The following is a 26646-nucleotide window of genomic DNA, read 5'->3' as shown; positions in this document are numbered from 1 at the left end:
ATCATTGCCCTCAGTGGTATAACCCTTTAAGTTACAAGGGTGCTCCAACCACAATTTTACATCATCAATCACCTTCATTATTCATTACTTGACCCACTGTAGCTCAAAAAGTACAGTACTGTAAGTAAATTCTCCTATACAATATACAGTACAGACCAAAAGTTTGGACACACCTTCTCATTCAAAGAGTTTTCTTTATTTTCATGACTATAAAGGCATCAAAACTATGAATTAAAACATGTGGAATTATATACATAACAAACAAGTGTGAAACAACTGAAAATATGTCATATTCTAGGTTCTTCAAAGTAGCTACCTTTTGCTTTGATTACTGCTTTGCACACTCTTGGCATTCTCTTGATAAGCTTTAAGAGGTAGTCCCCTGAAATGGTCTTCCAACAGTCTTGAAGGAGTTCCCAGAGATGCTTAGCACTTGTTGGCCCTTTTGCCTTCACTCTGCGGTCCAGCTCACCCCAAACCATCTCGATTGTGTTCAGGTCCGGTGACTGTGGAGGCCAGGTCATCTGGCGCAGCACCCCATCACTCTCCTTCACGGTCAAATAGCCCTTACTTTCAAAGTTTTCCCAATTTTTCAGCTGACTGACTGACCTTCATTTCTTAAAGTAATGATGGCCACTCGTTTTTCTTTACTTAGCTGCTTTTTTCTTGCCATAATACAAATACTAACAGTCTATTCAGTAGGACTATCAGCTGTGTATCCACCTGACTTCTCCTCAACGCAACTGATGGTCCCAACCCCATTTAAAGGCAAGAAATCCCACTTATTAAACCTGACAGGGCACACCTGTAAAGTGAAAACCATTTCAGGGGACTACCTCTTAAAGCTCATCAAGAGAATGCCAAGAGAGTGCAAAGCAGTAATCAAAGCAAAAGGTGGCTACTTTGAAGAACCTAGAATATGACATATTTTCAGTTGTTTCACACTTGTTTGTTATGTATATATTTCCACATGTGTTAATTCATAGTTTTGATGCCTTCATAGTCATGAAAATAAAGAAAACTCTTTGAATGAGAAGGTGTGTCCAAACTTTTGGTATGTACTGTACATGCTGAGACTACAATCACTGCATATTAAGGATCTTATTAAACAAAAAGTAAAAATCAGACAAAAGTCACCCCAATAACCACACTATTTTTATCTTTAAAGGGGTTATCCCATGATTAATGTACAAAAATTTTTTCCATAATCTACAACCTCTATCTAATAAAGCGAGAACTAGCCCGGTACCTCACATGGATCTCCCCACTCATTGCTCCAATTGATCTGCTGTATTTATTTCAAGCCAGCAGCTTAGGAGGAGACGTGTTCTTTTACAGAGGGCATTTCCCTTTTACTGGTGCTGGTGGAAGTTGAAGGATGAAACTGAGCATGTGTTTCTATTTCAGTGAGCAGGACAGAGAAATTAGAAAAAGAGCAAACAGAAGGTGGCGCTATACAGATTTTGGTGAATAACTCAGTGGCTATACTAAATTTTTAATAACATGAAATTACAAAAGTATTCAGATCCAGGTGCTGGTTTGAAAACTGTAGAATATTATTTTGGGGACAACCCCTGTAGGCAGAGACAGCCACATATCCATCATGCAAGAATAGTATCTGTCCTCTGGTCTCTAACAGCTCTTTAAAGAGCATTTATTTGTCTATAGATCTCTAGTAAATTTCTCTACACAAAAAAATTATTCATCAACTACCCTGCTTATTATTGCTGGGACTCTCACTGATCACTAGGGGTCCTGAGCTGCTCGTTCCTCCTCTCTGCATGACAGCAGTGAGGAGGAGTTAAAATGGACTGGTGGTCACACATGCAACCCCACCTCTCCGTTTAATGTCCTTGGGTTTGGTAGAAACAGCTGAGCTGCCCTTACACTACGTCAAATGACTGTGAAGACTCCACAGACTGATAATATTGGTAGGAGAACCCCTTTACATAAATCTATGCTGCCGACTTTTAATACTCTGCTCTTAATATAAATCATGGCTTTTGGTCGTTAATGGAAACATCTCTAGGTTGACATTAGTATTCACACAATAGATCACCCTAGGATTATCACATTGTCATGTAAAAGTACAATTCTGCATTATGCTGTCATGGGAGGACATCTCTGGCCAAGAGCAGACATCTCAGCAGATTAATCTTACAGAATACACTTACATGTACTGCTATATTAGTATCACCCAGCACATTGTTTGTGTTACCCGCTGACAGCTTCTAGGCTTAGCTCCTTCACTACTTACTGTCTCTGCAAAGTCATAGTAACCTAGACAAGGAACAGATGTAGCGTGGATGGATCTTAAATGTTAGTATTCATAAACGTGGAAAAGTCCTTCTTTTTCCAGAGCAATACAAGACAATACATTATAACAGGCGGTACTGCTGAAATGCTGAAAGTAGAACATGCTGGGAGCGCAGTCATCAGTAAGAACTTGTGTCGATATCTGGTTCAGCTATGTCTAAGTACACTACGCACACAGCATTTTACAGATTTGGCAAAATAGTGGATGTGATTCTGTTTTACTACGTATTAATTTAATTTAATAGAGAATGGTGTCAATAGTAAATTTCTAAATCACTTAATTAAAAAAATTTGCCAGCATCCACCTGAAAAAAGCTGCAAAGTCATGGCCACTGTTATCTCGTGCTCTCACCTCGGCTCATTTCCTGACCTGCTTTTGTCTCTCGTTTTGGTACTGCACAGCCCATCTGGTTCTGACCCATTTTGTAGGACTCTGCCTTTGTGTTTGTCTGTATTGTGTGTTGTCCTGCACTGATTTATTGTAGGGGCTGTTGTCTAGTTGTGGTTCTGCCATTTAAGGCTTATATTGCTAGTAGGTAGGGAAAGCAGGCTGGGTACTAGTTTAAGGGCTCACTATCCTTGTCTGTCCCTAACTACAGTCATTACAGCTTGTGAGAGAAATGTATATAGTTGTGCAGCTGAAACAGGGAATAATATGGCCGAGAAAGACATCAGGAAAGCTAAAAAAAAAAACTGCTTCTACAATGTAGCCCAGCCATTATGCAAACTTTTTTTTAAAGCTCAGGTACGCTTTAATTTGTTTTGTCCAAGATTTTAATACTGATGACCTATCCTCAGATTAGGTCATCAGTATCTGATCGGTAGGGGTTTCACACCTGGGACACCTGCCAATCAGCTGCTTGAGAAGGCACTGGCGCTCCTGTGCCATGACCTTCTCACAGCTTTCCCTAGGCTAATTGACATCATGTTCATCGGTCATATAGCCTAGCAGCAGCTCAGCCCCATAGAAGTGAATGGGGCTGAGCTGCAATACCAAGCACAACCGCTTTACAATGTATGGCACTCTGTTGGTGAGCCTAGAGAAAGCAGCGGTGCTCACAGGAGCATTGCTGCCTTCTCAAAATCAGGCGTCGGACCCCCACAGATCAGATACTGGTGACCTATCCTCAGGATAGTTCATCAGCATCCAAATCCTAGAAAACCTTTTTAAGGCTATAGCTACATGGTGATCTTGATCGCGACACCCAATAAGTGACCAATGATCGTTGTGTAGAAGTGCAGCCAAAGCCACTGAACTGAATGGAGTCACAATGCAACTTGCAAGCTGTCATGACTGTGGAGCCAGAATTGCAAAAAAAGACAACACTGTTAGATTTTTTGTGATTCTGGGGTGTCAGAAACTTCCAAATCATGCTGAAACCCCATTCATTTCAATGGCTGCACACAGTAATCTTTCGTTGTGCAATGGGTGTCATGGTCAAGATCACCATGTAGCCAGTGGCGTAACTACCGGGGAAGCAGCTGCTTCGGGGCCCGGCGTCCCGGCAGCGTGTGTGACAGTTTATTTACAAGTTCGTTAAATATCGATGTCTTACTGTTCAGGGCCCCTTCACAGCAACTGACCAGGCCCCCTCGCTAATGTGATCTAATCTTACTGTCTCCTAAAGTCTTCTGATGTGTCTGGGATTCGAACCCACAACCTCCAAAGTCTGCATTTACCCTCACAACCATAAAGGCTGCATTACAACTGAGTGAAAAAAAAAAGAGACTTCTACTGTTATAGCTGGCTAAGTGTACATCTATACACATGACAGCTGCCCCAACACACCCAGCACTGCTATATCTCTATATGACAGCTGTCCCAGCACACTCAGCTCTGCTATATCTCTATAGCTGTCATGTGTATAGATGTACACTTAGCCAGCTATAACAGTTGAAGTCTCATTTTTTTTCAATCAGCAGCAAGGCATCTCTTATGGTCTAGAGCAGGGGTAGGCAACCTCCGGCACTCCAGGTGTTGTGAAACTACAACTCCCAGCATGCATACTTGCTCTGCTCTTCTCAGAACTCTCATAGAAATGAATGGAGCATGCTGGGAATTGTAGTTTCACAACAGCTGGAGCGCTGGAGGTTGCTGATCCCTGGTCTAGAGGTTAGGTGCTTTGCCTCTGATACAGAAGGTCGTGGATTCGAATCCCAGCAGAAACCTTTTCTGAAATACAAGCACTGACTCCATATATGGACATACAGGGCGGGACACAGGAAGAGGCTGCATCGCATCGCTGACATGGAGGTAAGTAGAAGTGTTTATTTTTTTTTTTTTAATACCCGACTGTTACTGCCATGGGGGGAGCGGGGGGCACTTGATACTGGCACATAGGGGGGAGAGGCACCTGATACTGGCACATGGGGGGGAGAGGGGTTGGCACCTGATACTGGCACCTGGGGGGGAGGGGGGGTTGGCACCTGATACTGGCACATGGGGGGGGAGAGGGGTTGGCACCTGATACTGGTACCTTGGGGAGGGGGAGAGGGGGGAGAGGGTTTGGCACCTGATACTGGCACCTGGGGGGGGGGGGTTGGCACCTGATACTGGCACATGGGGGGGGGAGAGGCACCTGATACTGGCACATGGGGGAGGCACCTGATACTGGCACCTGGGGGGGGGGAGAGGCACCTGATACTGGCACATGGGGGGGAGAGGGGTTGGCACCTGATACTGGCACCTGGGGGGGGGAGGGGGGTTGGCACCTGATACTGGCACATGGGGGGGAGAGGCACCTGATACTGGCACATGGGGGGGAGAGGGGTTGGCACCTGATACTGGCACCTGGGGGGGGGGGAGAGGCACCTGATACTGGCACATGGGGGGAGAGGGGTTGGCACCTGATACTGGCACCTGGTGGGGGGAGGGGGGTTGGCACCTGATACTGGCACATGGGGGGGAGAGGCACCTGATACTGGCACATGGGGGGAGAGGGGTTGGCACCTGATACTGGCACCTGGGGGGGAGGGGGGGAGGCACCTGATACTGGCACCTGGGGGGGAGGGGGGTTGGCACCTGATACTGGCACATGGGGGGGAGAGAGGCACCTGATACTGGCACATGGGGGGGAGAGGGGTTGGCACCTGATACTGGCACATGGGGGGGGAGAGGCACCTGATACTGGCACATGGGGGGGAGGGGGGGGGGTTGGCACCTGATACTGGCACATGAGGGGGGGGGAGAGGCACTTGATACTGGCACATGGGGGGGAGGGGGGGGGGTTGGCACCTGATACTGGCACATGAGGGGGGGGGAGAGGCACTTGATACTGGCACTTTTTTTGTGGGGGGGGAGATGGCACTATGATACTGGGACATGTGGGGGGGGGGGAGAGAGGCACTTGATACTGGCACATGATGGGGGGGCATTATGGGGGACACTAGGCCGGCAGCCTATCAGAGGCCGGACACTGAGGGGCATCTACTGGGGCACTATATATGGGGCATTTAATACTGGTACATTATGGGGGGCACTAGCAGGAAGGGGGGAGAGGAGCACTATGGAGGCATTTACTGGGGGCACTATATAGGGGAATTTTATACTGGGACATTATGGGGGCACTATGGGGACATTAGCTCAACTGGGGGCATTACAATGGGGTATTTTTGCACTGTCACATTATAAGGAGAATTATTACTACTGGGGGGGGGGGGCATTATGATGGGCTTTATTACTCCCCCATGGTATGACCCCCTAGTAGCAGCACCAGCCTCTCCCTGCTCTGCGACCCCACTGCCCCTTCTCCAAATCCTTATTATGAAATCTTTCTCATTAGGATAAAGCACAACATCAGCTCCGCCGAGCCCCCGGCCAAAGTGTTGAAGTGGAATCCGAGATCCCCAAGGGTCAAGTAACTAAGTTTTCATGTGAAATATGTTTATGTTATACACATATAGCATCCACTGTGCCCCACAATATACAGTATACCGCTACACTGTGCCCCACAATATACAGTATACCGCTACACTGTGCCAAAGGAGTGGGGTTTACACAGGAGGAGGGAGGTGCGAAGCGCGCTGGGGGGGGGCCCTTACAAATATTTGCTGTGGGGCCCAGTCACTTCTAGTTACGCCCCTGCATGTAGCCCCAGCCTTAGGCCTCATGCACACAGCGGATCCACAAAATACGGATATAGGCTGTGTGCATGCCCTACATTCCTCGGCCCCTCAAAACATACAAGAATAGGACATGTTCTATAATTTACGGAATGGCCACATGGATGCAGACAGGACGTGACTGACATCTGTGTGCTTTCTGCATTTTTTGCAGCCCCATAGAAATTAATAGGTAGGAATGCGATTTGCAAAAAATGTAGATTGGACGAAGACCAGAAATACGGTTGTGTGCATGAGGCTTAAAGAGTTATTGTAACTAGAAAACTTCTAAATCACTTAATTTAGAAATTATGCCTGCATACACCTGAAAAAAAGCTGTAAATTCATGGCCACTTGGGTGGTACCTTGGAACCGAACTCGAGTTTGGGAAATGTTTTTTTACAGTACAAATTAATTTATGAAGTTATTGCGCGAAGTCCGCGAGACTTCGTGAAGCAATAACTTCGGCTCATCCGAGCCAATACATTCTAATACTGTACGGAGCTCCTGCTCCGTATACTATTAGAACAAAGTTTTATGCAAATCGACTTCAGATGTTTCCTCCGAAGTCGATTCGCTCATCCCTACTACACATAATTAGTTTGACATTAATTTAAAACATTCCCCTTTATTATATACAAATGATGTGTTCCAGAATTGACACTGGGTTTGTACTAGATGCGATTCCTGCATAACAGATGTATACTACTGCCATTTGTAAGAAATCCACCTCAGTCCCTGCATGTCCTGTCCTCAGAATTGATTGTCACCTGAATGTGTCACTTACTTTTAGAAGTCTCAAAAGACTCAAACTTCACCGGCTGAATATAGTTCACCAGGTTGGACATCTCCTCTGTGGCACTGGCTTCATTTCCAGCGGTGCCCTACAATCAAAAGGAACAAATCGAGATATCTTAAAAAAAATAAAAATAGCATGAAGCTAATGAAATTAATGAAAATGTGTATTTGACATCTAATTATCTAAAAAGAAGTGAAGAAATGTGATAAAGGGGGGAACAGAAGGAAGAAAAAAAGAAGAAGGGGCAAGGAGGAAGGGAGGGCGGAAAGGAAGGAGAGATGAAAGGAAGGAAGGAAGATAAGAAAAGGGAAGTAATGGGGGATGATAAAGGAAGGAGAAAGGAAGAAAGTAGGATGGAAGCAAAGAAGGAAGAAGGGGCGAAGGAAGGAAATAAAGGAAGATACAAGGAAAAGGGAAGGAAGCAGGGAAGTAAAAAAAAAAAAGAAGGACATTAGGAGGAAGGGAGGGCATAAAGGAAGGAAAGAAAGGAAAATAGGAAAAGGGGGGTGATAAAGGGAGGGAGAAAGTAGGAGGACATTAAAGAAGGAAGAAAGGGCGAAGGGAGGAAAGAAAGGAAGGAAAAAAGGAAGTAAAAATGGAGGAAGTAAGTACCAAGGGAAGTAGGGAGGGTAGATGGAAGGGAAGGAAGGACAGACGTATGGAAGGAAGCAAGGAGGAGAATAATTATGGAAGTACAGAGGTAGGGAAGGAAGGGAGGGGGGTTGAGAAAGGAAAGACAGAAGGAGGGAAGTCAACCAATGACTGTCACTCTAATATGGACCAGGATAAAGAAAACAATCCAGCACACTGTGTTATTGTACAGGGTGGGCCCTTTATATGGATACACCTTAATAAAATGGGAATGGTTAGTGATATTAACTTCCTGTTTGTGGCACATTAGTATATGTGAGGGGGGAAACTTTTCAAGATGGGTGGTGACCATGGCGGCCATTTTGAAGTCGGACATTTTGAATCCAACTTTTGTTTTTTCAATAGGAAGAGGGTCATGTGACACATCAAACTTATTGGGAATCTCACAAGAAAAATAATGGTGTGCTTGGTTTTAACGTAACTTTATTCTTTCATGAGTTATTTACAAGTTTCTGACCACTTATAAAATGTGTTCAATGTGCTGCCCATTGTGTTGGATTGTCAATGCAACCTCTCAGGCTTCCAGTATCCGTAGTTTCAGGTGCTGCACATCTCGTATCTTCACAGCATAGACGATTGCCTTCAGATGATACGAGATGTGCAGCACCTGAAACTACGGATACTGGAAGCCTGTGCTAGGATTTCTCCTGCGGTGTTGCTATCAGTGTGTGAAGAGTGGGAGAAAAGGGTTGCATTGACAATCCAACACAATGGGCAGCACATTGAACACATTTTGTAAGTGGTCAGAAACTTGTAAATAACTCATGAAAGAATAAAGTTACATTAAATCCAAGCACACCATTGTTTTTCTTGTGAAATTCCCAATAAGTTTGATGTGTCAAATGACCCTCTTCCTATTGAAAAAACAAAAGTTGGATTCAAAATGGCCGACTTCAAAATGGCCGCCATGGTCACCACCCATCTTGAAAAGTTTCCCCCCTCACATATACTAATGTGCCACAAACAGGAAGTTAATATCACCAACCATTCCCATTTTATTAAGGTGTATCCATATAAATGGCCCACCCTGTACTATGCATTTGGTGCATATTTTATGTGTTGTGTTTGCACTAATACTGTAAATGGAGGGAAAGAAAATCAAATAACCTACTGTGTGCGCAGTCTGTATTACCAAAATACTAAAGTAATTTAGTCATTCACATTCTTTGCTTACTACATACAGGATCTAGTCACCTGCAGTTGCTTTGGGGCCAATGAGGAGGGGGATAATTGTGACCCGCCTTTAATTTAATAACAACCAAATTCTTTATTTCATAAAACAAAAAGACTAGACTAGAACACTAGACAATGGCATACCAATATTCTCCATGAATAAGCAGTGTCCTAATATTTACTGTGTGTGAGAGGGACACACTACCTCCAGAATGGATGCGCTATGGTCTTTAATAGGTGTTATGCAGCAAGACATACTGTATGTGCACCATATAGGAAGGGTTTTTAATTGATGTCCTAGTTTATAAAGGAATTTACTGTGACGTTCCCCTGTATTTTCAGATAATACAACACGTGATGCCTCTATATTATATCATGTTCAAAACCCATAAATGTTGTTTTAAACAAATGCCAAGAAACTTTACAATATAAATTATGTTTTCTGAATATATAATGGAAACATTGGGGGAGATTTATTAAAAGAGGCTGTCCCAACTGGACATTTATGGCATATCGATAAAACATGTCATAAATATCTGACAGATCTGGGAGCTGCTCCTACCTCAAGAATGGGACCCTACCATGAATGGAAAGAATGTTGTGCATCCATAGCTTTCTCTATTCACCGCTATGGAATTTTTGAAAATAGTGGGGAGCTATTTTTGGCAGTCCCATAGTGGTGAATAGAGGAGTCCCTACACGTGTGTGCAGTGCCCCACTGAAGAACAGTGCTCCACTGCAAAAGGGTTTAGATGTGTATTTCCTGTATTCAGGCTGCTAAAGACCAAAACTGTTATTTACTACATATTTTTGACTTGAGCTAACATGCTGTATCAACCGACCACTAGGTGGAGCCAGTTAGAGCCAGTCTAGTCTAGTCCAGTGTGAGTCAGCAAGAACAGTCTAGACACTGATGGGAGCAGACTCAGCTGCTCCATGCTCTGGGTTGAATCAGCAGGAAGCAAAGCAAAGTTACAGAATAAGCAGAGAGAAACAGAGAAAAGGAGATATACTGTAGGAGCATGCCAGATGGAAAGAGGAGGTGTAGAGTAGAAGCTCATTGGAGAATTGCTGTCTGACAAAGACTGCTGAATCTCCATTGCCACATGTCTGGGAGAATAAGTCTTATGGTGCTTGGACACCCTTGAAGGGCAGATTGGCCATATACATGAGAAATATCCAAATCCAACAGTGGATTTCGTAGAGGTGCACTATAAGTACAGCAACCTGTTCAAAAAAGGTGTAGAGCATAGTCTGACATTAGGGAACCACCCTGTGGTAGCACTGCATAGAAAAACAGAAGTATTACACGCCATGCCTGGATGCTTGTAGAAATGTCAGCTAGATAAGTTCAGTATAAGGAAAAATGCTCCAGAGAGACAAACTTGCCTGTTAACTCAGATTGCAGCCATGAGAACTATAAAATCTGTGAAAATTGCACTTGAGCAACATCACCAGTCCAATGCATATGAAATGAATGTGCCTGAACTTGAATCTTCAGTAAGGGACTGTCCTGTGCTGCTACAGTGCATCGGCATCTACAGCTGCATTAAGGGACATTGCCTTGCACCTGAAAACCCTTAACACAAATGACACCTCAAACGTCATCAGGCAGGAGGACCCCAGAATTGGAGTGTGCCCTGAAGGGAAGAAAGGTGCGCCCTTCCACATCACTGCACGGGTGCAGGGAGCATCACAACCATAAGTACTACTACTACTACTCCTATCAAGCCACCCACACTTACGCAGGCCCCTGTGGCACGCTGCATGTGTGGTCCTTTCCAATAAATGCTGTGGGACTTCTAAATATAGCTAAACGAGCATGCCTGGCTACTTTTGTAAGTCCCATTATAGCGAAAAGATAGGGCGCTGTGCATCCCAATGGGAAAATGGTCCAGAGAGTCAGGGTTTGCAGAAAACCAGTATGCTTCTTTACTGGAGGAACTCAAGGGCAAAACAATACAGGTAAGGCACTGAGCTGGCTTCATCAGTCTTTGCTCTGGTAGCAGAAGGTTCTGTGCTGAGGAAAGGCCTGAGCTAGCTGCCTCCCTCTTTCTTAGAACTCTGGTACCCTGGCCAAGGATTGGTGACCCAGGGTCTGGTGCAGGGTATCCCCATCTCAGTGTCTTCTTTTAGTCACTAGTGCAGTCTGGCAGAGTCTGCCCTACTAAACACTGGTCCCTATCTGCAGACAACTAACGGCTCTGACTGTTTTACTTTTACATAGTTTCTAACTGATCTAGAACCTTATAGTGGGAGGGGTAAAGCTGGAGAATCACAGCCTAACAGAAACAATGCTGCAGTTCAAGAATAACATAGACTTGTATTGGGTCTCAATACAAGTCAATGGGAATGACTAAACAGTTTTCAGTTGTAAACAATAGCCTGACAGAGCTAAAGTAGACAGTGAAAAGTTCATTGCGTCAGTTTTTTCCCTCCAAAACTCAGCTCTGCATAGTCCCTTATGACAGCAGTGGAAAATTCTAGCTTCTCAGTGCACAGCATGGAAATTCCCAAAGTCTCTTAATGTGAACTAGCTGCAGATCAACCCTTTCCACAATAGTGTGAAAAACACTAGTGTGAAAGTAACCCTTCAAAGCGCACTAAAGTAGTGAGTTGATGGCTTTGCATAGTAGTAATAGGGGAAAAAGTCCACAAATGTCCAGACTTCAAAGTACCCTTGCTCCAGGGCACTACAAATGCATCATGGCTCAGCCATTAACAGAGCAATCCTAACCTATTATCTGGATGAAGAATAGTGCAGAAACTTTAAGTTAAGTAGTTGTGTGGGATAAAGGACAACTATAATTAGCTTTAAACATAAATGAGATTTTGTTCCTCAAAATGAAAAATAAAAAGGTAGGTAGTCGTAGATTGCTCGCAGTGTCCTATGATATAACGGGACTTGTACTGAGGGCAATACTAGAATGTCCGCAAGGGCAAGAAGTGAAATGACTGATGTATTCCAAACATGATGTTTCCAGGTCTAGACAATTAGAGTGGTACACATCAGTATTCAAGCCACAGGTGGTCGGGTTTGGCACATATAGGCGCCAATATCCGACACATCAAGGTGGACATATAACAAATATTAAACAACAAAAAATCTATATGCACAACGACAGACACAACACAAAAATGACATGGATGTATATATATCCGTGTTACATATTGTACACTAATGCATCCACAGCATATAGGTGCACGGCGGCACCGCTTAAAAGAAAGACACACCACCAGGTGTCCTACCGTACAGGTTTGATGTACTCCAGGCACCTGTGTTCTTGAGTCTTTATCAGGCAGGGTGGTCCTTTTCCGGCAGTTGGAGGATATTTAAAGGGAATAGAAACGATGATTTTTCCCTTCTATCCCTAATTGGCCCTCACAGCCCTACAATAAGCCTCCAAAAACTAGCCACGGGGTGTCCCACTATTTGGGCCCCCGTCCGGAACCTAGCTTGCGGCACCAACCTGTGCACTACAAGAGGACAAGGGGTGCTTTTATCTGTCCCCCTTCTCTATCTTCACTGCGGCTGTGCACCTATCTGTGCGCTCCGCTTTAGTGACAAAAGGGAGGGAACTTTATTCTATCTGTCCCCTCTCTTTCATTCCCGTTGCCGGTCGCACATCCACCTGTGCGCCTTATTCTATAGGAGAGCCACCATTTCTGGTGACCCTCTTTCTGTATTTTCCGGCCCTTAGAAATTATATCCCCTGATGAAGGGAGGGGTTCTTCCCCCTACCCCAGAAACGTGCATGTAGGGATCCTTGTAGGGCCTTTTTAGGGACTACAATTCCAGGGCTAGGTTCCGGACGGGGGCCCAAATAGTGGGACACCCCGTGGCTAGTTTTTGGAGGCTTATTGTAGGGCTGTGAGGGCCAATTAGGGATAGAAAGGAAAAATCATCGTTTCTATTCCCTTTAAATATCCTCCAACTGCCGGAAAAGGACCACCCTGCCTGATAAAGACTCAAGAACACAGGTGCCTGGAGTACATCAAACCTGTACGGTAGGACACCTGGTGGTGTGTCTTTCTTTTAAGCGGTGCCGCCGTGCACCTATATGCTGTGGATGCATTAGTGTACAATATGTAACACGGATATATATACATCCATGTCATTTTTGTGTTGTGTCTGTCGTTGTGCATATAGATTTTTTGTTGTTTAATATTTGTTATATGTCCACCTTGATGTGTCGGATATTGGCGCCTATATGTGCCAAACCCGACCACCTGTGGCTTGAATACTGATGTGTACCACTCTAATTGTCTAGACCTGGAAACATCATGTTTGGAATACATCAGTCATTTCACTTCTTGCCCTTGCGGACATTCTAGTATTGCCCTCAGTACAAGTCCCGTTATATCATAGGACACTGCGAGCAATCTACGACTACCTACCTTTTTATTTTTCATTTTGAGGAACAAAATCTCATTTATCTTATAAGAGCTATAATAAAAGCTAAGTTTTAACTTATCCAGATCACTAAAATACGATTTCAAAGATTCATGTGAGTGATTATATGTGAATAATCCATATTTAAGTTTATTTAGCTTTAAACATAACAGAAATGTCTCTCATTTGTCAAGCATCAATGAGATTTACTAGTTTACTGTTCCCATGAAATATGTATACACTGCTCAAATAAATAAAGGGAACAGTTAAACAACACAATGTAACTCCAAGTCAATCACACTTCTGTGAAATCAAACTGTCCACTTAGGAAGCAACACTGAGTGACAATCAATTTCACATGCTGTTGTGCAAATGGGATAGACAACAGGTGGAAATTATAGGCAATTAGCAAGACACCCCCAATAAAGGAGTGGTTCTGCAGGTGGTGACCACAGACCACTTCTCAGTTCCTATGCTTCCTGGCTGATGTTTTGGTCACTTTTGAATGCTGGCGATGCTTTCACTCTAGTGGTAGCATGAGACGGAGTCTACAACCCACACAAGTGGCTCAGCTAGTGCAGCTTACCCAGGATGGCACATCAATGCGAGCTGTGGCAATAAGGTTTGCTGTGTCTGTCAGCGTAGTGTCTAGAGCATGGAGGCGCTACCAGGAGATAGGCCAGTACATCAGGAGACGTGGAGGAGGCCGTAGGAGGGCAACAACACAGCAGCAGGACCGCTACCTCCGCCTTTGTGCAAGGAAGAACAGGAGAAGCACTGCCACAGGCCTGCAAAATGACCTCCAGCAGGCCACAAATGTGCATGTGTCTGCTCAAACGGTCAGAAACAGACTCCATGAAGGTGATATGAGGGCCCGACGTCCACAGGTGGGGGTTGTGCTTACAGTCCAACACCGTGCAGGACGTTTGGCATTTGCCAGAGAACACCAAGATTGGCAAATTCGCCACTGGAGCCCTGTGCTCTTCACAGATGAAAGCAGGTTCACACTGAGCACATGTGACAGACGTGACAGAGTCTGGAGACGCCGTGGAGAACGTTCTGCTGCCTGCAACATCCTCCAGCATGACCGGTTTGGCATTGGGTCAGTAATGGTGTAGGGTGGCATTTCTTTGGAGGGCCGCACAGCCCTCCATGTGCTCGCCAGAGGTAGCCTGACTGCCATTAGGTACCGAGATGAGATCCTCAGACCCCTTGTGAGACCATATGCTGGTGTGGTTGGCCCTGGGTTCCTCCTAATGCAAGACAATGCTAGACCTCATGTGGCTGGAGTGTGTCAGCAGTTCCTGCAAGACGAAGGCATTGATGCTATGGACTGGCCCACCCGTACCCCAGACCTGAATCCAATTGAGCACATCTGGGACATCATGTCTCGCTCTATCCACCAACGTCACGTTGCACTACAGACTGTCCAGGAGTTGGCAGATGCTTTAGTCCAGGTCTGGGAGGAGATCCCTCAGGAGACTGTCCGCCACCTCATCAGGAGCATGCACAGGCGTTGTAGGGAGGTCATACAGGCACGTGGAGGCCACACACACACTACTGAGCCTCATTTTGACTTGTTTTAAGGACATTACATCAAAGTTGGATCAGCCTGCAGTGTGTTTTTCCACTTTAATTTTGAGTGTGACTCCAAATCCAGATCTCCATGGGTTGAAAAATTTAATTTCCATTTTTTAATTTTGGTGTGATTTTGTTGTCAGCACATTCAACTATGTAAAGAACAAAGTATTTCAGAAGAATATTTAATTAATTCAGATCTAGGATGTGTTATTTTTGTGTTCCCTTTATTTTTTTTGAGCAGTGTATGTTAGAGATGAGCGAAGCTTTGCCGAACTTTACAAAATAATTTGCTTTGTGATTAATTACTATCACTAGTCAGACCACACATGGAGTACTGTGTACAGTTCTGGGCTCCTGTGAACAAGGCAGACATAGCAGAGCTGGAGAGGGTTCAGAGGAGGGCAACTAAAGTAATAACTGGAATGGGGGGGGACTACAGTACCCTGAAAGATTATCAAAATTAGGGTTATTCACTTTAGAAAAAAGACAACTGAGGGGAGATCTAATAACTATGTATAAATATATCAGGGGTCAGTACAGAAATCTGTCCCATCATCTATTTATCCCCAGGACTGTGACGAGGGGACATCCTCTGCGTCTGGAGGAAAGAAGGTTTCTACACAAACACAGAAGAGGATTCTTTACGGTAAGAGCAGTGAGACTATGGAAGTCTCTGCCTGAGGAGGTGGTGATGGTGAGTTCACTAAAAGAGTTCAAGAGGGGCCTGGATGTATTTCTGGAGTGTAATAATTTTACAGGCTATAGTTACTAGAGAGGGGTCGTTGATCAAGGGAGTTTTTCTGATTGCCTGATTAGAGTCGGGAAGGAATTTCTTTCCCATTATAGGGAACCTGTCATCAACTTTATGCTAACCTCAATGAGGGCAGCAGAAAATAGTGACAGATATGCCGATTTCAGCGGTGTGTCACTCATGAGCTAAAAGTAAGTGGTTGCTCCGAACCAACATCATAATCATTGCAGCACAGACCTTGAGAAGAGTTAAATCTACCTGAGAAGAGTCACGATTATTCATATTATCCTGCTCTCTCACCCATCTGCTGATGATTGGCAGTTCTCTCCTAGAGAGAAAGGGAGAAGACTAGGTAGAAGACTGTCAATCATCAGCAGGTGGGCAGGAGAGCAGGACTCTTCTCAGGTGTCCGTGACTCTTTTCCAGGCCCAGTCTGCAATGATTGTGATGTTGGTTCTCGGCAACCACTTACTTTTAACTTTTAAATGACAGACCGCTGAAATCAACTCACCTGTCTCTACTTTATGCTGCCGTTAGTATGGGCAGCATAAAGTTGATGACAAGTTCCCTTTAAGTGGGGAAAATTGGCTTCTACCTCGCAGGACTTTTTTTTTGCCTTCCTCTGGATCAACTTGCAGGATAACAGGATGGACAGATGTCTTTTTTAGGCCTTATAAACTATGTTACTATGTTACTATGTTAAATAGCGGGTGCAATGACAGGGAATGGCGATTGCGCTGCCCCCTTCAGTAAACCCCTCAGATGCCGCCTTCATCGATCTATATTAAAGCATTTTGGTGTTTGCCAATTTAAAAAATATATATTATATTTACCTTATCCACTTGATGGCGAAGAGGCGGCCGTGGCCATCTTGCAAGAACATCCAGCGCGAAATCGCATGTGATCACATCATACATCAAAGCGCACAAGATTTCACGCAGGATCTTCAAGCAAGGTGGCTGTGGTGGTCTCTTCGCGCTCAAATGGATGGCATAAGTATGAATTTTTTTATTTTTAACTCCATTGCAGGGAAAATTTCCACGAAGCATGAGGAAATTCGGCTTCTCAGCAAATCAAATTTTTCCTGAAATTCGGATCGAAGTCCACTTCATGAACTTTGATTCGGTCAACACTTATATATAGCATTCTAATGGAAACACATTTTTTATATTTTATATAGGATATAATTTGCATTCATAATCAAGCAAATAAAATAAAAAAGGTAGCAGTAACAGCTACCAGGTAAGCGGGGGCCCAGTTACAGATTTTTCTTTGTGGCCACTAAGTTCTAAGTTGCACCTCTGAACACCTCTGCGTAACTGAAGGAAAACGTTTTCACGTCTTAAACACTAGATGGCAGTATAACACTGCTTTTCTATTCATCAGTACTACATAGATTTATATAGCCCTGTGAGCTGATAGGTGTTAGATAATGTTCTTTCTATAAAATAATATATATTGAATCTGTATTATTCTAGCTATTTATACAGATGAAGCGGAGGCAGAGCTAAATGTGTCCAATGTGACAGACATGAATTTGTCATTTATTACACTCAGTTGCTATAGAACTGTGTGTTACATATTTCAAATGCATCTAAGGCTATGTTCACATCTGCGTTGGAGGTTCTGTTAGGAGCCTCCGTCACAAAGTTCGACAAAAATAGTGGAGGACGTAGTGCATGCAGTACTTTTTTCTTTGCTAAAAAAAAATGTTCTCCCGAACAGAAACCGAATAGATCCCATTATAGAGACTGGCATCTGTTAGTTTCCGCTCGCATCAATTATGTGCCGAATTCTGTACTTCCGTTATTTCTGTTCTGCTTCTATAACGGAACAGAAGAATGGAAAATGATAGCGCTGATGTGAACATAGCCTTATCTCAAATAAGCTGTCAAATGACAATTTCAACACTGCTACATCTGTAATAAGATACTGACATCCACTCTCCCTATTATAACAAGATGGTACTGTGCTAACAAATTGTCGTAATCATCACATATACAATACAGTTAAAAACCTTCTATTTTCCATTATACACAGTTAAAGGGATCATCAGAAATAAAGGCATTGATAAACACATAAGACCAGCTATTACATGCCGGTACTCTCTCAGGCCATTGCTCCCTTGGGATCAGTGCAGTGGAAAGGTGTTTTGAAGAGCCAGGCCAATAGTAAATGTATAACAGTCTCTCTTTACATAGTGCAAAATATAAGTTTTAGTAAATCCAGAAATAGACAGTACAAAGTGCTGTTTAAGGTATGGTGGCTGGATATGTGGCAATTAATTGGCACTTGTGGATATAGGTGTCCACTGCTTGATATAGGTCTTAAACTAGACTGGCCTAGGAGTGGTCCAGGTAATGGGTGTCTGCTCTGTAGTCCCTAGCCTACAGCAGGGTCACTTTTGCTGGTCACTCTGCTGACTAAGACATTGTAGCCTCTATGATGGAAGCAGTCTTGGTTCTAGGAATCTCTCTGGAGTTAAGATCTCACAGGAGAACTCGACTCGAATTCCCTCTCCAGGCAGGAAGTAGGACCAGCCCACTCCTACCAAGGGGAGGAACAGGGTGGTTAAACTTGTTCCTGCCAACCATACCTCTCATATTGGTGCACTGGGCATACATATAACATACACATAATATAAAATTATATAGGACGCAAATGCAGGTACTGCACATGCCTCCTAACAATTGTGCTGCATGTGTGCTGCTCCTTGTTCCAGAACTGAAATCTATACCAACAGATAAGCTGGTGTAGATGTTAGGTGTCGTCTATGCTAGTTTCCTGGTGTAGATTATAATAAATATGCCGGGTGAACCCACTCCACCCTCTTTTTGAAACAGTTGCAAGCGCAGAAGAAAACTCCCAAAAAGGAGTAAAATTTTGCAGGACATGCGCCCAATTTTCAACTTTTTGACTGTATTTTTCTGGCATACAGAGGATAATAAATGTCCTGCATTGTCTACATGTAACTGGAGCTCTTTCCATGGGATAGAATCTTTAAAAAAAAACTTGTGTTCAAACAAACTTGTATATTTGCCCCCCAATTAACTAATTCTGTGCAGAATACATTTATATACAAATCAGAAATAGGAGAGGGGATTATACATTTATAAGTAAATCAATGGTTCTCAGAGAAAGCCACAATATATCAGAAACATATAATCGTTCACATAAGATGCAGCCAAGCACTTTCTAGCTGACACATTACCCGGAGTAAGTGAGTACCTGCGGTACATCACCATCATCAACATGGCAAGCAGAGACTGTGGTCGATATAATGATAGGGTTTGTTATAAAGCAAGATACGTGTATTCATAATTAAAATGGTTTTCTGCTGATGGCAGGCCAATCAGACATGCTATAAGTGTCTTTGAAGATGTAGCCGTGTCACCTTCTGCACTCTCACTGGAATTGACAGGAGTTTCAGCTTTAAGACTCCATCAATATGGTGTAATAGGCAATAACAATTTTAGGAGAAATGATAAGAAAGCACTATATGAACCGCTAAGGCTACTTTCACACTAGCGGCAGGCTGTTCCGTCGGGTGAACAGCCTGTCTGATCCGTCCTGCCGCTAGTGAACGTGTTCCCCCGGACTACCGCTCTGGCCCCATTGACTATAATGGGGGCGGGGCGGAGTTACGGCGGAGGCACAGCTAGAGGCCGCAGGAATAAAACTACGACATGTCCGACATTTATTCCGGCAGCCTCTCGCCGTGCGCTGCCGGAACTCCGCCCCGCCCCCATGATAGTCAATAGCGCCGGAGCGGTATTCCGCGGGCACACGTTCACTAGTGGCAGGACGGATCCGACAGGCTGTTCATCCGACGGAGGTCCGTGCCGCTAGTGTGAAAGTAGCCTAAACAGGGCCAATCCTCTTCACCGTATAACCAACAGTCAATAATAAGACCAGAGTTACTGAAATTCACTATAAGATGCCAATACTGGCACACAGCTGTAAAATAATACTACCATACAGTGTCCAAATAACAGTGCCATACAGTGCATAAATGATAGCACCATTATAATTGATCCAGGCAACCATAGAGATCAGGATATCCGTCAGCAGCTCATCTTGGCAGGTAAATGGAAAGTGCCCTGTTGTAGTTGGGTATGCATGGTGGTGGTGGGTTGAAAGAGAAAATAAACTATTATTATGCCCCTGCTTTAAAGGGGTATATTCTACAGGTTTCAAACCAGCACCTGGATCTGAATACTTTTGTAATTGCATGTAATAAAAAAATTTGCATAGCCACTAAGTTATTTAATAAAATGCATCTGTATAGCGCCTCCTGCTGTTTGTTTTTTCTCTTATTTCTTTGTCCTGCTCACTGAGATGGCCGCACATGCTCAGTGTCATCCTTCAGCTGCCTCCTGAGCTGTGATAGGGAGAGCTGAGACACGCCCCCTGAGCTGTGATAGGGAGAGCTGAGACACGCCTCCTGAGCTACAGCAGAAAAGACACTCCCCTTGAGCGGTCAGCTTGATATAAATCTAGCAGAGTAATGAATGGGGAGATCTCTGGATCCATGTGAGGTACAGGACTGGTTCTAGCTTTGTTAGAAAGAGATTGTCATGTTCTATATGATGCCTTTATGTTCACAGTAGTCAAGGGATAACCCCTTTAGAGAGAATCTGTGAGAAGATTTAAACCTATGAAACCGGGCATACTACCTGGTACGGTTGATCCTGCTGATTAAAATGATATCTGTCTTATCAGTAATTGAGGACTTCAGTGCACTGAGGGCCCTAGCCCCTAGGTGCACCTCAGCTCTTCCGCTAGGGTCCACCCCTCTGTGCTTGAAGCTCTCATTTGCATATGGAGTAAAAGGTGTAATTTGAATCAGCAGTATCAGCCCTACCAGGCTGTATGCCTGGTTTAATAGGGTTAACCCTGCTGACTGATGCTCTTTTATCTAAGCCCTGCAGATAAGTAACGATGATTAGAGTACCCTTGGTGAGCCATGGGCATAGTCCCTCTCTCATGCCATTTAAAGTGAATATTACAGTGTCTTAATCTACTGTGCAAAGTTCATAAATTCTAAAGAGGTTTTCACCGCAATGCATCTGCCGGATAATCCAGTAACAAATGGACGGTTAGGGAAACTGATGCTTAGCTGAACATAACGGAGAAATTGTGCGGCTGGAAAATAAAGGGATTTGCTGTTATAAATATTATCAAAATGTATTATATATTTTTGGTAAAATAAATAAAGCTTATTAGATGTTGTCACAAAAAGTACAACTTGTGGCACACACATTATTACATATTATCGATTGATCTCAGTATATAAATACTGCACTCATGATTATATTATACTCTTTTCTCGTATGGAAGTCATCTGTGCTCAGTGCACCCTGCCCTGTAACTAACCACACATAACGCATGAAATGGACAGATGGGCACCTGTTCCCTGTCTCCTCCATACCGGCAGCGTGACAGCTACCTGCTCTATTTTCTTTATCTCCCCCAGCACTGTAGCAGTGACCGATGCAATGGCTGCTGAGCACAGACACCAGTGGATCGAGGTAAGGTAAGTAACACCACCTCATAGTCACCACTGGTCTATTGCTGTCCTTTGTACAGGGATGACCCTTTGCCTGACGATTTGGACCTTGACGTTACTTTCTGATATCGACCCCTGTCTTGGAATTGTTTCTGATTATTGTTCTCAGATTTTGTCTTGTCCGTCTGTCTGTCCTGGTATTGACTTTGGCATGGTTTAGTTACTGATTTGTGTCTCCTGATTCCGTACATTTTTGCCACTCCTGGTTTGACCCGGCTTGTCTATTTCAGCTTTGACTCTACTTGGTTTTGGCAAATCTGTCACTAGTTTATTATTTCGTCCCCTTGGTACTTTTCTGTATAGACCTCAGCACTTAATTAAAGAGGGACTATCGACCAGCTGTGGGCCGTCAACTAGGACGAATCGTGCAAATAGGTAGGGACAGTGGTTGGGGTAGAACAGCGTCTCACTTGTTCCCACCATGACAAATAATTGTTGATGTCACCATACTATTGATGTGACAGGTCATAGGGTTTACTGTGGTTTCAGAAATAAATAATGAAATGTAGGCACAGTGCCTTGTAATATAAGACACCTTGCATGCCAAAAAGGTGTACATGCTATTTGGTACTAAGTAGTAACCTGTTTTAAATTCCCCCACAATTACAGTACTTATTACCACTGTAGAACATACATATATCCACTGAGTATTTCTGTATCACTGTGAGGAGCAAAGATTAAAGGGTATTTCTGGTTGAACTCAATTGGAGAAGGGCTGCAATAACCAACTCCGTCCTCTCCAAAATGGACAGAGCTATGTAGTTCCAGCTCTAACTTCCAGCACTGGAGCTACAAAAGAGCTTATTGGCAGGGGTGCAGAGTGTCGGGCACCCAGTGATCACAACATATTGAAGGCCTATCCTGAGGATAGGCCATCAATATAAAAGTATAAAAGAAAAAAGGACAACTCTTATTTTATGTTAGCTTCGTAAATTAGAAAGAGATAATGCATTTGTTTTTATGTTGTTTTTTGTTTGTTTGTTTTATCCCATGTAATAGTAAAGTGATCATTACTCAGTCAAAGAACTATGCTGGAACAGCTTGCCAGCTAGTGTGAAGCTAGCCTAAAGGTCCACCCTCCTGGGTCTGTGGCCAGGTTAAGACTGGAGATGAATACCAACAGTAAAGATGTAATCTTGAAAATTTGTAAACTTTGTAGAATTATTCACATCAAGATGTATTATTATTTGTTAGCAGGACAACCAGACCACTGAATGAATTAAGCCCCTGAGCTCTCATACTACTTCAGACCCCAGATCTGAACCTAACTTCAAAAATACCCCAAACCATAACTCTAAACTTCTTCAGACCCCAGATCTCACCCTAACATCAAACATACAGCAAACCAGACCTCTAAACTCCTTCAGACTTCACACTAGACCCCTAAAATTAAGTCAGACCCCAAGCTAGACTCCTGAAATTAATTCAGACTCCAAACCAGACCACTAAGATTAATTAGACCTTAGATCAAGGGGAAAAAAAGAAGGATATGGTATATACTGAAAAGCTCTGCTACTGGCTAGCATCAGGACATTGTGGCAGTTCCACTCCTGACTGAGCACCTACATGCATTGGAGAACACATTGCCTTCCTCAAATGCATCTACAGGCAGGTCTGCTAGCTGGGCATCCCGAGTCTGGATTAAGATTGAGGACCACTGGTGTATAATGTTTCTACCATGTCATATCAAGGCCTCAGACCGTATAATAGAGATGTCATTCCATCCTTTTCCCTCTGGTGACCCTGCCTTAGTCTTCACATCAGAGCTAACAATTGAACTACAGAAAACTGAAATTGTCAGTCTACTGTGCTATTCGCCAGCGTGAAGATTTTAAATTTTTTCATATGGATAGCTGCATTAAAAAATGCTTGGAATAAAATTTAATGATACATTTCCTTTAAGAAGAACAAAGTTTCTGGGGGAACGTGAGGACAGTCAATAGCAATTATGGAATTTAAAACCTTACAAATGATGCACCCAGCCAAAGGCCTATCTTAACATATAAACTGATATATGGCATTGTCCAATTTCATTACTCTAAAGTTAGAAGCTAGAGATGCCTGTGTTTGCATAATTGAAAGGATCATGTCTTTGGCACGCTTTAGCTTTTTTTTGGCTCAGGCTGCAGTAGGTGACACATAGACACAGTACTTGAGTTTATTGATAATAATTCTTGACGTACTTCAGTCCGTTAGATGTCTGGAAAGCGGCTGGCTAAAATAGAAATCTGTGGATTCCACTTGTGCTACAGCAAAACGAAAAATGCTTCTAGACTGTAAACTATCAAAGATACTTACGGTATAATATATGTTATACACAGCAATGATTCTGTGCAATGTAACTGCTTCATTACCGGAGGGTTTACCTCCTTCTTTACCAGGCCAATTTTTCAGTTTTACCAATGGCGGTATCCAACTGCAAATAGCAGATTCATTTCTAAGCCCACCTACATGAATTTGACATTATTTTTCACAGGATATCTCAGAAATTTATTTTGTACCATTAGATATCAAGATAATAATATGAAAAAATATTTATGGAAAAGCTGTGAAAATTATGATTTTATTTTTTTCATGAATAAAAAGGGGGAGGGGAGAATGTATGTGTATCCATAGTCTGCTACACTGTTACTAAAACTAGCAACTATAGCTGTAACTTTTTAAAAAATATATTATTTTCTTTATTTCACTTTTTTTATTCTTTTCATTGATTTTTCACATTAAGAAACACAGGGTCCAGCAGCTGCCATCCCATAAAAGTCTACATCATATAGAAATCACATATGTGTATTCCACAAAATGACATCCATATTCAAAACCCATCCCTTCCACATTTATTTAACTTTTTATAAAATGTTCATTATTTTTTATATAGTTCTTTATTTAAAAAAAAAAAAATGAAGGGCAGGAGGGTGTTAATTCACAGACTGCAGGCTCACTGTTAATTTTACAGCCAGCAAGGGGCGCTCTCACATTAAAAAGATCGCTCCCCTGACAGCTTTTACACTTTACAATGAGACCACTTTGCCAGGTCTCAGGGATCCTTACTGTGACCGCAGCTGCCACAGGGCGTCAGCAGATCGCAATGTAACCCGACGCTTCTATACGTCAGGTTATGGTTAAGAGCCTATCGCCACAACGTACTGGTTGAGTTCAAGAACGAATGAGTACCAGAACATCCATGAATGCCCAATATCTTTCATGGTCACCAATGTGTGCCATTTTGGCTGATCTTCCGCCTTTAAATTTTTATTTTTTTTTAACTCCTCAACCTTTCATACATTTCACGTCCCACATGTCCATGAAGAGCTGGGCTCCAATTCCTGCCTCCCATGTGTTACATTCAGTACTGATGACATGGGCTCCCCCGCCCTGCTCCATACATTTATAGTGCTTTATGTTAATGGAGTAGCCGCTATCGGCATAAATGTATGGTGTCAGGGCACGCTGGGGTTTTTAGTTTAGCAACAGCATGGAATCCAAAGGTTAGGAACTCCTGACTAGGGTTGAGTGAACCCGAACTGTAAAGTTCGGGTTCGTACCGAACTTTAGGATTTTTGGACCCCGGACCCGAACCCGAACTTTTCAGTAAAAGTTCAGGTTCGGTTTTTAGTGTTCGGCGAGTTAATGGCGCTTTTTGAAAGGCTGCAGAGCAGCCAATCAACAAGCGTTTAACTTGTGTGTCCTTAGAAGCCATAACAGCCATGCCTACTAATGGCATGGCTGTGATTGGCCAGTGCAGCATGTGACCCAGCCTCTATATAAGCTGGAGTCACATAGCGCTGCACATCACTCTGCTCTGATTAGTGTAGGGATAGGATGCTGCTGCTGTGAGGGAGAGAATAGGATAGAATCTTTAATCTGAAGTGCTTGTTAACTCAGAGATCTAACTAGATCTTTTTACCCTGCCCTGAGCCCAGTGACTCAGAAAAAAAACTTTTATCCGTCTGTTAATTAGGTGGGCGGCGGCGGCCATTTTATGTAAGTTCTGTGCACCAGCACAACATATGTGCATTTGTGACAGTCAAATAGAAACTTGAAATACTGCAATTATATTCTGGGTTTTAAAAAACACCCATTTTTGGCAATACCCTCCATCTGGGGCCTATGCCGCATTTGTCTGTGTGCAATTTAAACTTGAAATACTTCAATAATCTTCTGGGTTTTAAAAAACAACCTTTTTGGCCAAAATACTAAATTTTACAGACCTTGCTGCATCTGTCAGTGTGAAATACAAGAGTTATATACTACAGTCATATTCTGTTATTAAAAAAACGCCCATTTTGGGAAAAATACTAAATTTGCAGCCTTGGCTGCATCTGTCAGTGTGAGATACAAGCTTGAAATACTTCAATAATTTTCTGGGTCTAAAAAAACACCCATTTTGGGCAATACCCTCCATCTGGTGCCTTTGCAGCATTTGTCAGCGTGAAAGACAAGCTTGAAATACTTCAATAATTTTCTGGGTTTAAAAAAACACCCAATTTTGGCAATATCCTACATCTGGGGCCTATGTTGGATTTGTTAGTGTGGCATACAAGCTAGAAATACTGCAATAATATTCTGGGTTTAAAAAAATAACCTTTTTGGTCAAAATACAAAATTTGCAGCCTTTACTGCATCTGTCAGTGTGAAATACACACGTTAGATACTGGTATTCTATTCTGTTATAAAAAAACACCCATTTTGGGGCAAATACTAAATTTGGGGCCTTGGCTGCATCTGTCAGTGTCAGATACAAGCTTGAAATACTTCAATAATTTTCTGGGTTTAAAAAAAACACAAATTTTTGGCAATATCCTACATCTGGGGCCTATGCTGCATTTGTTAGTGTGACATACAAGCTAGAAATACTGCAATAATATTCTGGGTTTAAAAAAACACCTATTTTGGGTAAAATACTAAATTTGCAGCCTTGGTTGCACCTGTCAGTGTGAGATACAAGCTTGAAATACTTCAATAATTTTCTGGGTTTAAAAAACACCCATTTTGGGCAATATCTTACATCTGGTGCCTTTGCAGCATTTGTTAGTGTGACATACAAGTTAGAAATACTGCAATAATATTCTGGGTTTAAAAAACACCCATTTTGGGCAAAATACTAAATTTGCAGCCTTTGCTGCATCTGTCAGTGTGAAATACACACGTTAGATACTGGTGTTCTATTCTGTTCTAAAAAAAACACCCATTTTGGGCCAAATACTAAATTTGCGGCCTTGGCTGCATCTGTCAGTGTGAAATATATGCGTTAGATAATGGTGTTCTTTTTTGTTATTAAAAAAACACCCATTTTGGGCAAAATACTAAATTTG

The 26646-nt window shown here is 43.0% G+C and overlaps 1 protein-coding gene across 2 annotated transcripts in view; it reads right to left on the bottom strand.

Moving 5' to 3' along the window:
- The window catches only part of PLCB1 (phospholipase C beta 1), an 895755-nt gene that overhangs the window by 185335 nt on the left and 683774 nt on the right, over window positions 1–26646 (bottom strand). For both annotated transcript variants that reach the window (XM_040429862.1, XM_040429863.1), the window contains exon 16: window positions 7205–7301. In XM_040429862.1, the coding sequence (XP_040285796.1) occupies window positions 7205–7301 (97 nt within the window). The remainder of the gene's footprint in view (window positions 1–7204; window positions 7302–26646) is intronic.

Source organism: Bufo bufo, chromosome 4 (assembly GCF_905171765.1).
Source record: "Bufo bufo chromosome 4, aBufBuf1.1, whole genome shotgun sequence".
Taxonomy (NCBI): domain Eukaryota; kingdom Metazoa; phylum Chordata; class Amphibia; order Anura; family Bufonidae; genus Bufo; species Bufo bufo.
The sequence above is the reverse complement of the archived record's forward strand: the minus strand, read 5'-3'. Positions and strand labels throughout refer to the sequence as shown.